Raw genomic sequence first — 13,862 nt, forward strand, 5'->3', positions numbered from 1 at the left:
TATATTTAGTTTATATATGATATGACTTTACAGTTCAATGGAAAATGGTAACTGTCTTTACAACTCTGCTGCTTTATTAATAAATTCATCAGATAAAACACATGAAATTCTTCGACTATTAACTTCTGTTGAGTTGTTTGAGAAAGCAACCTTTTATTCAAGATACCCAATAATCTTAAACCAAGTGGAATCTAAAAGTTTTTCTTCACTCTCTAGTGTTTTCATGGCATGTGTTTCATTTGAGTCTTTTGATTCTTTTACAGAATTAAATGATATAAATATTTCTGAACTTAAAAAAGAGAAGCCTATAACAATTGCAGAAACAATAGATTTGCTTCTTTTCTTTGTTTAATTGCATTATCTACAGTGTTAAATAAGCAAATTCGTTCTGTTTATCCTGAATTTGGACTTGAAAAATATAAAAAGTTATTTAATGTGACTATATACCCACGTGGTGATCATAAAAAAAATAAAGAAATTCTGAGTATTTATGGTGTAACACTGATTGTCGCTCTATTTCCAAAGAAAAAGATATGTGGTCACCAAATCATTTTGTCCCTATTGTGAAAAGAGAAGTTTTATGCTTAAAGAAATTTGTCAAAAGTGATTTAAAAAGAGGATCGTGTTCAGTTTTGCCAAGTGTTCTATCGCATTCTTCTGTTACCACTAAGGTTCTTAATTTATCTTGTCAACCTCCTAAAAATCTATTTTCAAATAAAAAATCATTAGTTCAATCTCACATAAAGTTTTGCATAGATAATGAAACTAAAATTGTAGATGTAAGTATTGATATTACTCCTAATCCAATCTTACTTAATTGTAATCCTTGTGCATCAAATCAGTCTTCAAGTCTTCTTTTTTATGATGTTTCTACTTACTATGAGCGTGGTAGAAATTTATCTGCTGGCAAAGATGATTCAATGTTATTAGATCTAGTTAATAAAATATTTATTCCTAACTTGTCTTTTGTTTTTCCTGTTTCTGGTGAAAAAAAAAAACGATCATTTTTACATAAATCGCTACTTGAATATTCCTGGTTAGCTTACTCACAGATTAAAGATGGAGCATACTGCATTCCATGTACACTGTTGGGTAGCAGAATTCCAAACAATACCACAATAATCAACTTTATTCAAAAACCTTTTAAAATATGGGGTAATGCAACTCGTGTTTATATGGATCACAATAATAATTGTCGACTTCATCAAATGTCAATGCATTGTCTGAACATGCTGCAATCTAGATCTAATTCAAAAAAAAATCTGATTGAAGTTGACAAAGATAATTTAAGAAAAAAACTTATTATAAGTAATCGAAATAAATTAATTTCAATTATAAAGACAATTATTTTTCTTGGCCACAACGAATTGCTTTTCGAGGTCATCGTGATGACAGTAAGTATCATCCACAGATTGGAGAAACATGTAAAGACAATATTGGTATAGGTAACTTTGTAGAGCTTTTAAATTTTCGTATTGAAGCAGGTGATAAAGTTCTTGAGCACCATATTCGTTCTGCTCTTAAAAATGCAACTTATATATCTAAAACCGCACAAAACGAACTTATTGAATGCTGTGGAAAAACAATCGAAGAAGTTTTAATTAAGAAAATTAAAAAGTCAGGTTATTTTTCTATCTTGTGTGATGGAGCCTCTGATTGTTCTAATGTTGAACAGCTATCTCTAGTTATAAGATACATTGACTGTGATAATGTTATTTGTAAAGACTTTCTACGGTTTATTGAATGTAAATCTGGTACAACTGGTCTTAGTCTTGCGCAAAACATAATTTCTGCAATTGATGATCTTGGTCTTGATATCCAAAATGTAGAGGTCAAGGGATGATGGTGCTGGGGCAATGTCTGGTAAATTAAAAGGTATTTCATCTAGAATTAAACTTATCAATTCGAAGGTTATTCTTGTTCACTGTGCTTGCCATAAACTTAATTTAGTTATTAGTAAATCATGCAATGTTCAGAGTGTTAGAAATGCTCTTGATCAAATCAAAGATATATCATATTTTTTTAACTTATCACCTAAATGTGCTAGCTGTCTCAATAAATACATTTTTCCTGGTCAAGCAAAATTAATTGATACATTTCGAACTAGATGGGTTCAGAAACTTAAAGGTCTGGATGTTTTTTTTGATAACTACATATCCGTTTTTCATTCAATGGAAGAAATGGCATACAATGAAGGTAAGAGTTATAATATTGATACTTCTTCAAAAGCTTCATGTTTTTTAAATCTTATGACAAATTTTTCTTTTATTGTGAGCTTAGTTTTAACAAAACAAATAATGGACTATTTCTACGCCATAACTGTTGTTCTCCAAGTTAAAGCATTTGATATATCACAACAGTGTAATGAAATAAATTGTTTGAAAACTCAAATTTTAGATTTAAAAAAAATATTGATGTCTATCATAACGAATGGTACTTAATTGCTCTTGACCTAGCTAAGACTCTTGATGTTTCAGAAGTTAAACCAAGGTTCTGTGGCAGACAAGTTTATAGAGATAATTATCCCTCTGACACAGTTTCAGATCATTTCAAATATTCCATCATATCTCCTCTTCTAGATCATTTAATTAATGAATTAGAAGATAGATTTGATGAAGGTTAGATGATTGTTTACAAAGGTTTATCTGGTATCCTGCAACTGTTGTAAAAAAAAATAAAGAAAAATGTTTTTGGAAGTCAGATTTTATGGAATTTTTGCATTTTTATATATCGGATATGCCTCATCCTACATCAATTCATGCTGAATTAGATTTGTGGGAAACATTTTGGAACAATCAATCTGTGATCCCATCCACTATTATAGAGACTTTAAAGTCTATTGATATGAGGGATTTCCCAAACATTAGGGAAGGTTTTTTAATAATGGGAACAATTCCAATTACTACATGTGAATGCGAGAGGAGCATTTCTGTTATACGCAGACTTAAAACTTATATGTGAAACCGCATGACAGAGTCAAGATTTAATTCTTTAGCTCTGATGTCTATTCATTAAGAAATTTCTGTTTTAGGGGAACGACACTTAGAATTGGTTTTTACCTTATATTAGTTTATTAATTTCTTTTTTGTTTATTGACTATATTTGTGTATTTTATTTTATATTTAAGTTTATCTTATATTTATTGAAAATTAGAAAAACCAACCTAAAAAATTAAAAATAAAAACCCTATTAAAAAAAATTTGGCCTAACTGCCTATCAAGAAAAGGAAAGAATCCAGAAATGGAGGACTAACCTAAGGCAACAATATTAATACTTTACATAAACTGCCTATCAAGAAAAGGAAAGAATCCAGAAATGGATGGCTAACCTAAGGCTATATTAATACTTGGCCTAACTGCCTATCAAGAAAAGGAAAGAATCCAGAAATGGAGGACTAACCTAAGGCAACTATATTAGTACTTTACATTAACTGCCTATCAAGAAAAGGTAAGAATCCAGAAATGGAGGGCTAACCTAAGGCAAAAATACAAATACTTTACACTAACTGCCTATCAAGAAAAGGAAAGAATCCAGAAATGGAGGGCTAACTTTAGGCCACATGACAGTTTACAGATGGAGTGCAAAGTCCTATGGCTTACCTTCTCGTTGGTGCACTTCGTTAAATAGGTTAGACATGTAAAAAATGTCTAATTTATGAACAGAATAGCCAAGGCAATATTTTTATAATTTTGTTTTATATGGGTAATTGAGAACAATGCCAAGTAAGTAATAATAAAGTACTGATGCCGCTTTGATGACGGATTACCAAAATATAGTCGGCGATATTTTTTTGCAACCTTCCCCCCCCCCCTCCCTTGCTAGCCCGAGGGAGGAGTTTACAAAAAAATATCGCCGACTATATTTTGGCAACTCGAAAAAAAACAGGCAACACCCACAAAAAATCCTGCATCCGCCCCTGAATCCCTTGCCCAGAAAAAATACTTAGTTAAAATGTATTAGACGCTTAACTGTAAAATTGGTTCTTGATTTTTACCAGCGTGATGATATATCCCGTCAAGCACCCGGTAAAAGAGACACCGTTGCGGTGAGATTAACGAAAAGAAAAAAACTGTGCAAAAATGTCATTTGTATATGAATGTTAATGAAGCTTATGCTGTTTTTTAAGGTGATTATTCAGAAGAATCGGGTGGAAAATTAAAGTTTGCTAGTTTACGCCTACCTCATGTGCTTTTGTCTAGTTCAATCTCAAGAAACGTTTGTTGTTGTGAACGACATCAAAATATAATCCTTATGCTTGAAGCCCTGCACAAATTTGATTCAAATTTTTCATTGTACTTACATGAATTTCCTTTTAGCATTGTATGTGATAGTGAAACAGACATTTGTTATAATAATATGTGTACAACATGCAAAGATGCTGCAAAGTTTCATAATGTATATGTTGTGAATGAAATTGACAAGAATTAATGCGCTACATGGTACCAATGGGAAAAGGTTGCAGAAGGTAATGGAAAATAATATATTAAAAAAATTAAAAAAAAGGGAAGAGTTGATGATCATTACAGCACCTTTTCAAAACTTTTACCTTCATTTCTTTGGCATTATTTTATTAAACAGACACAATCATAGACATATTGTGATCATAAGATGCAACTTCAAAGTAATCCAGACACAGTCGTTCTTCAAGTAGATTTTGCTGAAAATTTTTCAAATTTTTTACAAGATGAAGTGCAGTCAGCACATTGGCACAAAAAGCAATTTACTGTGTTACTGCTGTATTTTGGTACCAAAATTCATGCTCATCAGCTGTAATAGTTTCAGATGATTTAAGCTATTCAAAAGAATCTATTCTTGTATTTGGTCATAATTTATTATCTAACTATATTTAATCAAGTGTTAAAATACTACAGACTTGGACAAACGGGCCGAGTAATTAATTTAAAAATTGTTTTATTGCATCAGCAATACCTTGGTTGGAAGAACAGCATGATTTAAAATTATTCTGGTACTTTTTTGCTGCTTCACATGGGAAAGGACTGGTAGATTCTATTGGTTGGCCCCTCTAAGGATAAGCAACGCAAAAAATTATTCAGAGAACATTTATAATAACTGATGCCATAACTTTTCATGAAGCTGTTAAAAAAGAGACTAATTTCAATGTCTATTTTGTTTCCATGAAAGATATTATAAATACAATAAAAAGATTTAAAATTGATGAGTTATTTACAAAAGCACCAGCAAAACCAGGAATATTTGCAGCGCACCTAATTCGAAACAATAATGGGGAAATGCGACCCAATTCAAGTGCCAAGTATTTAGCGAAACAACTTACGTCTTCAGATAAAGTCACCGAAAAACTTTAAAACGTTGTATATGTGACAGCAATATAATATGGACGCGACTTGACACTGATGTAGTATGGGCGTGTTTTGAAGATAACTATGTAAGAAGTATTTTTATGAAAATGTAATTATATATTTGTCTAATACCTCTCTACTAATTTTAGATACATTAAAAACAGCCCATCTACCTGATTTATAATTACCCGAGTGTGTCTGGTCACGCTGTGACGTTTACCACTAAAGGTGCGCCTGTTTGAAATCTTAATTAAAAAAATTTTATTTAGCTATAAAACTTATAAGAGTAATGTCTAAACTTTTTGTTTAATGTCAATAATTCAGTTCATCTATATTAGCCGAATTGCGGTGTTGATCTAAACACTAAAAAACAATGAGAAAATTTTGGTCACGCTGTGACGTTTTATATTTTCTTGCATGAATAAGAGGTTAATATATCCACCCAATTTTTCTTTCTTGTTTTTTGTAGTACCTTTTATGAGCTAACTAAAAAGCAAAAAAAATTCTTTTTATATCTATTTTAATATTAAAATATTGAAGACTTAAGACAAAAAAAAAAAAAGATGGTTGTCACGCTGTGACGATCGTGGAATTGTGGGGATCGACAATTATAAAACAAAACACATGGAGACTAGTCGTTTCAAATAACTTTAGCCCTTTGTTTACATATCCAATCTTCATTCTCAATGCACCACTTAAATAATTTTTTGCGATTGGTTTCACTAAAAAAGGGGGATTTGTTATGACCTTTTCAGTATAAAAATTACCTGATGCTTTTATTTAACGACATTTTGCCCATTTTAAGGTATTAGTAAGGTCTAGTTTTAGTAAGTAAGGTCTAGTCAAATAAGTTTTAGTATTAGTAAGGTCTAGTCAAATCTAGTTTTATCTCAAAACATGTGATTATACAATCTTTTTTGACGACGTTAAAAAAGTAACGATCCTTCTTTTTTGAAGTAGTAGTAGGCTTTCTTTCAGATACATCTGACCTTTCACCTGTTTTAACTGTGTGTTTTTTCAACAATGTTTTAACAGTTCAGTTTTGTCATTTAATTCGCTTTAAATTTATTATGGCTCTGTTTTTTGAGGAACATTCAGCACTCTATTTGCACAATACATTTAAAATTACTCACTCACACCTACACAAACACACACACACCCTCCACACACGCATACACACATCCATATATATATATATATATATATATATATATATATATATATATATATATATATATATATATATATATATATATATATATATATATATATATATATTATTATTATTATTATTATTACTATTATTATTATTGTTATTATTATTATTATTATTATTATTATTATTATTATTACTATTGTTATATATTATATATATTTTTAGGGGTAAGTAGAATAATTCTGCTGACCAGCCTCCAACCCCTTCCTCATCTATTAGGCTGGCGTAGATGCAATCCTGCATTACATTGTTTCCCGCATAGGGTAATGAATGCTGGATCTTCTTGACTTTTCTTATAGGTTTTTGCTTGTGCCTCCTTGATAGTGGATATGCAACTCTTCCTGTTATTTTCTAATAAGGGTACAGCTCTAAAACTAAGTTTAATGGTTCTGAGGCCGGCTGGTAGTAAGGTTTCCCAAACTCTGTCATAGCTCTCTTTTAGATACAGCTTCTGATTATATTGACCATGCTCTATCTCTTTACCCCTCTGCCAATATTGTTTTTATTGGTCACTTTAATGCCCATCACACTGAATGGCTTGGCTCTAACGCCACTAAACTTGCTGGCACTAAAACATATAACTTTTACATTTCTCAATCTCTTACTCAGATAGTAAACTTTGAGACTCGTTTTCCTGACAAGCTTTATCGTTTACCTTCACATCTTGATTTATATCTGATCTCTAATTTTAGCTTGTCTTCAAATTCTTATTTTTCTCCCTTAGGTAGTTCTGAACATGCAATGATCTCTTTAAATCTTTAATCTCCTACTTCATTTTTGGACTCACCATATCATCTCATTATTTATTACTACCCTAAAGCTGACTGGGACACTTTTCGTGATTTTCTTCGTGACGCTTCTTGGGCTGATGTCTTTTCCCTTTCAGCTGAAAAATGTGCTTCCTACGTAACCACCTGGATTCAGGAAGGAATAGATGCATTTATTCCTTCTCGTCGGTTCCAAGTCAAACCTGATTATACTCCATGGTTTTTATCCTCTTGTGCAGCTGCTTTATCTAAATGTAATCATTTTTTTCATCTTTTTTAAAAGAACGACTCTCTTGAGAACAAATAGCTATTTATTATTGCAAGAAATTGATGTAAAAAGGTGCTGTCAGATGTTAAGCTCCATTACTCTAAGTTCACTGAATCATATATCTTATCTCAGAAGTTAGGCTCTAGAGACTTTTGGAAAATCTTCAACAGCGTTGTTAACAAAGGAAGGTCTAACATTCCAACTCTCATTCAAGGGACTAATCTTATTACCTCTCCCAACGATAAGGCTAAACTGTTTGTAAAGAACTTCTTTTCTAATTCGACTCTAGAATCTTATGGCCGTTTTCTTCCTTCCATTCCATTTAAACAAGTTAACCCATTTTTAAACTTTCAAATCACTCCAGCTTCCTTTGCTAAATTCATACCTTGATTAAGTTCTTCTTTGGCTTGTGGTCCAGACAACATACCTATCATAGTATTACAAATTATTATTAGTTATTAGCACGGCCTTTGAGTCTTTCATAAAAAAATTTCTCACACCCCATCTTGAGTCAAATAACTTGCTGTCAGACAATCAATACGGTTTTCGATCCTCTTGCTCTACGGCTGACTTGCGAACTGCTGTGACTAAAAGATTTTATTGTACATTAGATGGAGGTGGAGAGGCTATGGCTATTGCTCTTGACATATTTAAGGCTTTCGACAAAGTCTGGCATACTGGTCTTCTCCATAAGTTTATTTCATATGGTGTATCTGGGAAAGTTTTTGAGATAATCAAATTGTTTCTTTCTGACCGCTTTATTAAAGTCATCCTCGAAGGCCAACACTCTTCTTTATTTCAAGTAACTTCTAAGATACTTCAAGGTTCTATCCTTGGTCCTATTTTGTTTCTTATCTATATTAATGATCTTACCGACAGCATTACATCTAAAGTAGCTCTTTTTGCTGATGACTCAATTTTATACTCCTGTCTTGTCAAAAATTCTTCTCTTTTCGATTGCATAGAACAGGCAGCCAATCTTGAACCTGATCTCACTTCCGTAACAGATTGGGGCTCATAGTGGCTGGTAAATTTTAACTACAACAAAACTCATTTAATTACTGCAAAAAACTATTGCAGTGCTGTCGACATTCCTATATTGATGAATGGCAACCGTCACACTGAGTCCTCCTCTTAACGTTTTCTTGGATTATCATTTACTACTGACCTTTTATGGAAACCATATATACAATTGATTGCTAAATTAGCATCTGCTAAGGTTGCCTCTCTTTATCGTGCTCGCCAATTTTCTCTCTCCTGATTCCATTCTCTACCTCTACAAATCTCTTATTCGTCTCGGTATGGAATAATATTGTCATATTTGGGCTAGTTCTTTTAATGATGCTCTTTCTCTTATAGACAAGGTTCAAAAACGCATTGTAAACGTAGATGGACGCAGTCTATCTGCTAAACTTGAGGCTCTTTCCTTTCGATTTCTACAAGTACTATCATGGCCGCTGCTCAAAGGAGCTGTCATCTCTAGTTCCATCAACTAAAACTCATTCTCGCTTGACTCGTCATTCATCAAAGTCTCATTCTTATTCTGTATCTTTCCTTACATGCTCTAAAAACTTTCATTTGTCTAGTTTTTTCCCCCGGAACTTCAACCTTTTGGAACTCTCTCCCATCTTCATGTTTTCTCATACAACCTTCAACTGTTTAAGTCTTCTGTCAACCGTTTCTTTGCTCTATAACTCTATTCTTTTTTTTCTAGTAACTCCCATTTTAATATTGGTTGCTTGCAGCCTTGTTGGGAGTGAATTAGAATTGAAAAAATAAAAATATATATATATATATATATATATATATATATATATATATATATATATATAAATATATATATATATATATATATATATATATATATATATATATATATGTATATATATGTATATATATGTATATATATACATATATATATATATATATATATATATATATATATATATATATATATATATATATATATATACATATATATACATATATATACAAAATAAGACATAAGACACATATAAGACAAAATAGCCAAAGCAAAACTCATTCTTAATTTAAACTAACATATATTTCATGCAAATACTATTTTCTTTTCTTTTGTGCATTCCGAAGATTTGAATTCCATTCAGCTTTGCATTATAATTTAAAAACTTTAAAACAAAACATTACCGTTTGTAATAATTATGAATAATATTAAAAATGTATAGAAAAAAGTACTTTTTTATGGTTATTTTTTGTATTTTAGCACAATTCGTGTTAAGTTGCCTACTTTATACCATAAGAGTATATTTACCTAGTCTATGTTATTAATAACATTAATATACTGCTCCTGATATCTGCTATTCTGCTCCTGATATCTGCTACCTAAAATTAGAATAGTAGCGCCCACGCAGAACTTTAAATAATTCCCATACCCAACAATTTATATCTAAAAAATAGTTGTTTCTCAAGTATGCATAGAGACAGTCTCAATTAATATAAGATATAACAATGACTGTAATTATCGACCAAAGAAGTATTAAAATTAAACTTAAGACTATGACATTAAACGTTTTTAGGTTATTTTGGTTTATTAGCCAATTATGGTGCATATTATATATTATAGTATGTAATATTAGTAAATTTTACATACATTACTATGATTTTTAAATTTTATAATTTTGCAGAACAAATAATTATTGTGCAGTTACTGAATAAATTTTTTTTATTTCTCCATTATACTCCATTTGTTTCCATATATAGTTTGATCAGCTATTTAAATATGATTCACTTTTTTATTTGCTTAGGTGGACACGTTTTCAATATCAATGTTATATTCATATAATGTTCAAAACCCAACGTTTTTTGCTACAACCCCGATGGCTGTCTTTTTACTCTTTATTATTTACAACTTATTTTATTTTATTACATCTTCTAACGCTTGCCAGTCAAACTCCAAATGTTCATGGACTGTATGTCATACTTCTTATTCAGAATATTTGCCTAAACCGAATCCCGGGTCGTGTACGTTGCAAACGTCTAATGGACGCAATACCATAACAACACATAGCAAAAGTGGAAACTGCCCTAAAAATCATGGTTGTTCTGAACCTGCTAGATACAGAACATGGTGTAAGTATAATTTTCTATTGCATATTTATTATTACTATATAAATAAATTAATGCTAATTATAGTTGCCAACAATATACTTTGCCAAAACTTTGTATTATATTGTTTAGTAATTTTGTCTGAACAAGGCCAGCGCGAAGTGTGTGTGGGTATGTGTGCGTGTTTGAGTGTGCGTGTGTGTGCGTGTGTGTGTGTGGCGGGGTATGAAACACCTCCTCCCCGATCGACGAACCTTTTGTCGGTTTACTCGGCAAATTTGAGCCTTTTACCCAAGCCATATCAAAAAATAAACACTTTTCATTTTAGTCAGATCAGTCAGTCGAAAAATTTCAAAAAACGACAACCTTTTTTTTATCTTTTTTTAATCAGCAAAAATCTTAATGGCACCACCTCACCCCCCCTCCCCACGTGACACCTCACGCCGTCCCTGTGTCTTTCAAACGACTTATAATATTAAAAGATGTTGCGGCAAAGTAATGAAAAATTTTAATTGATGTATACCTATCATTAGCACAAACTAAATTATAATTTAGAGATTGACCTTTTTTACAGCTCTTTTTTTTCTTAAATCAAAAATTAAAATTTAAAAAATACATGAAGTAAAACTTATTAGAAATTATTTAAACGGTCTAAAGAATTTCTAATAAACGGTCCTGAAATAATCAGAAGATAAAGCATCTTGTAATAGTTTCTAACTAAGCATCTAATAATTTCCAAATATGTTCAAAAAACGTAACTGCGCATAATTTATATAATTGTTAATTTATTTGCTTGCAGAAGGCAAACATTTTATTGTGAAGTAAGTTGCTCAGATAAATAATAAGGTTTCGCTTTTTTCTGCAACATTTTGCCGTTTCATACTTCAATTTACTTCAAGTAAAAATAGGAAAAGGTTATGGTTTACATCGTCGATTGACATATAGAGTACTCCGATGTAACTAAACAAACTTTTTTGTTGCCTCTAATGCGCTGATCTTCGCCAACACAAAGGTAGACAAAAGCAACATAAAAAATAGCACATTAAAAGTGAGAAAAGTTTGAATCCTTTTCAAAAAAAGATTACTTTGCCGGCTCAAGTAAAAATTACAGATGCAACAAAAAATTCAGTTGCCACTCAGCAATTTAAACAGCTTTTAAATGAAATTTTAAACATAAACGCTTAAACACCATAAACTCCAATAAACTAAGTGTGTTAAAGTAATCCAGAAAGTTATTTATATTGGATACAAATTATACCGTGCTAAACTTTTATTGATATACATAACTCAATCTGGTTTCGTTTGCTAATTAACTATATATGCATTTGTCATTTCCTAAATATTGTGGTGCAAAATACGTTTAAAACCATTCCCTCTCCAGCCAGTTTTCCTCCGAGTGATGTTTAGTGACTTTTTAACAAGAGTACTTTTTGACGAAACAAACATGAGAAACTATTTAATTGCGAATCGTTAGTTGTTACCGAGAAAAGAGCTTTTATAACTTGCTAGTAAATTGGAAAAAACTAAAATTAATTTTTATTTATGCTTAAGTTGGTGCAAACTCTGATGTCCGCTACAATAATAAAAGTTCGGAAAAAAAATCTACGCAATAGATACACGCAAGGGTTAAGCTTTTTTGGTAAATTTGTACGATAAAAACTGTATATGCACATAAAACATTGATGTATCATACTGTAACTTACATTATATTACACTAATAAGGATTGAGCTTTCTATTTAAAATAAGTTTAAAAACGGTAAAAAGCAAAAACGCTATCAGTGTAACGCAGTATAAGTTGCTATATCGGTGTTTTTGTATTTTTACCGTAAAAACTCAACACTAGGAGTTGTTCATAAATTACGTTACGCTATTTTTGATTGTTTTTCACCACCTTCCCCCTTGTCACAATGTCGTAACTTTTTAGTAATAAGTCCTTTAGAAGTCGTCACAAAACCACTTAACCCTAACCCGTAAAGCATGACATAATTTATGGACAACCCCTTATGCATGCGAGAAAAAAAGATAAGCTGCACTGCACAGTAGGCCAGTAGGTGGGTCCATCACACTGTGGGCCTGTAAGTGGCCAAAAAGGGAAACATTTTAGTTGTCTAATCTGTAAAACATATTTAATTTTAGTTTCTCTCTCTTTATATATATATTAAGAGAATTGTGGTTAGATTTTATTTGTATTAAATTTCTTAGTTACGCGAACTCTGAGCATTTAAATATTGTACTTTGAAAATAATAATAATAGTTTTTGAGAGATCGACATTTTATGATATTTGAATTACATCTGTGCTGTTAAAACACCGAATTGGTACATGTTATTTTAGAGTATTCAGCGATAAGAAAAAACCTTTCTTTTGCATAAACTCGTTATTTTGTTATATGTAATACTTTAAACAACACAAATCTTAAAAAAAAAAACTTTAAGAAAATATACTTTTGCTGCACTATAACTAATAATTGACACAATTCGCCATGTGTTGTCTGATATTTTTACGTTACTTTTACGTTTACCGTTATTTTAACAGTTTTTTATTTCCGCTATGTGCACTAGGGTGTTTCATATTTTATCAATTTTTGAAATTAAACTCGCGAATCGATTTATAAACTGACCATTTATATGAAAATAAGTTTGAACAAAAAAAAGTATGTTTGCACAATTTTTAGGGTCCCCGCCAGTTCAATTTTGGGCAAAAATGTTGGGTGTTTTAAACGCCTGGCGGGGACCTTAAAATTTATCCTATAAAATTTTTTATTCTTTTAAATAATATATGTTGGATTGGATATTAATTACGTAAAAGGAGCATGTTGAAAAAATTAAGATACGCCTCCGAGTTATAAAATACGCCTCCGAGTTATAAAATACGCCACCGAGTTATAAAATAGGTTTTTGTAAATATTAATAACTCGGAGGCGTATCTTAATTTTTTCAACATGCTCCTTTTATGTAATTAACATCTAATCCAACATATATTATTTAAAAGAATAAAAAATTTTATAGGATAAATTTTAAGGTACCCGCCAGGCGTTTAAAACACCCAACATTTTTGCCCAAAATCGAACTGGCGGGGACCCTAAAAATTGTACAAACATACTTTTTTTTGTTCAAACTTATTTTCATATAAATGGTCAATTTATAAATCGATTCGCGAGTTTAATTTCAAAAATTGATAAAATATGAAACACCCACATATAGTGCACA

The 13,862-nt window shown here is 31.1% G+C and overlaps 2 protein-coding genes across 2 annotated transcripts in view; both read left to right on the forward strand.

Annotated features, from left to right (window-relative positions):
* Positions 1 to 533: 533 nt before the first annotated feature.
* Positions 534 to 1,843, forward strand: LOC136088029 (uncharacterized). Its single transcript, XM_065811670.1, has 2 exons — positions 534 to 1,221; positions 1,341 to 1,843. The coding sequence occupies exons 1-2, from the start codon at positions 534 to 536 to the stop codon at positions 1,841 to 1,843; spliced, it is 1,191 nt and encodes a 396-aa protein (XP_065667742.1).
* Positions 1,844 to 4,608: 2,765 nt separating this feature from the next.
* Positions 4,609 to 13,862, forward strand: part of LOC100206379 (sushi, von Willebrand factor type A, EGF and pentraxin domain-containing protein 1) — an 83,101-nt gene continuing 73,847 nt past the window's right edge. Inside the window, exons 1-3 of the mRNA XM_065811671.1 lie at positions 4,609 to 4,744; positions 8,181 to 8,569; positions 10,353 to 10,677. Coding sequence (XP_065667743.1) covers positions 4,609 to 4,744; positions 8,181 to 8,569; positions 10,353 to 10,677 — 850 coding nt within the window. The remainder of the gene's footprint in view (positions 4,745 to 8,180; positions 8,570 to 10,352; positions 10,678 to 13,862) is intronic.

This window comes from Hydra vulgaris, chromosome 12 (genome assembly GCF_038396675.1).
Source record: "Hydra vulgaris chromosome 12, alternate assembly HydraT2T_AEP".
NCBI lineage: Eukaryota > Metazoa > Cnidaria > Hydrozoa > Anthoathecata > Hydridae > Hydra > Hydra vulgaris.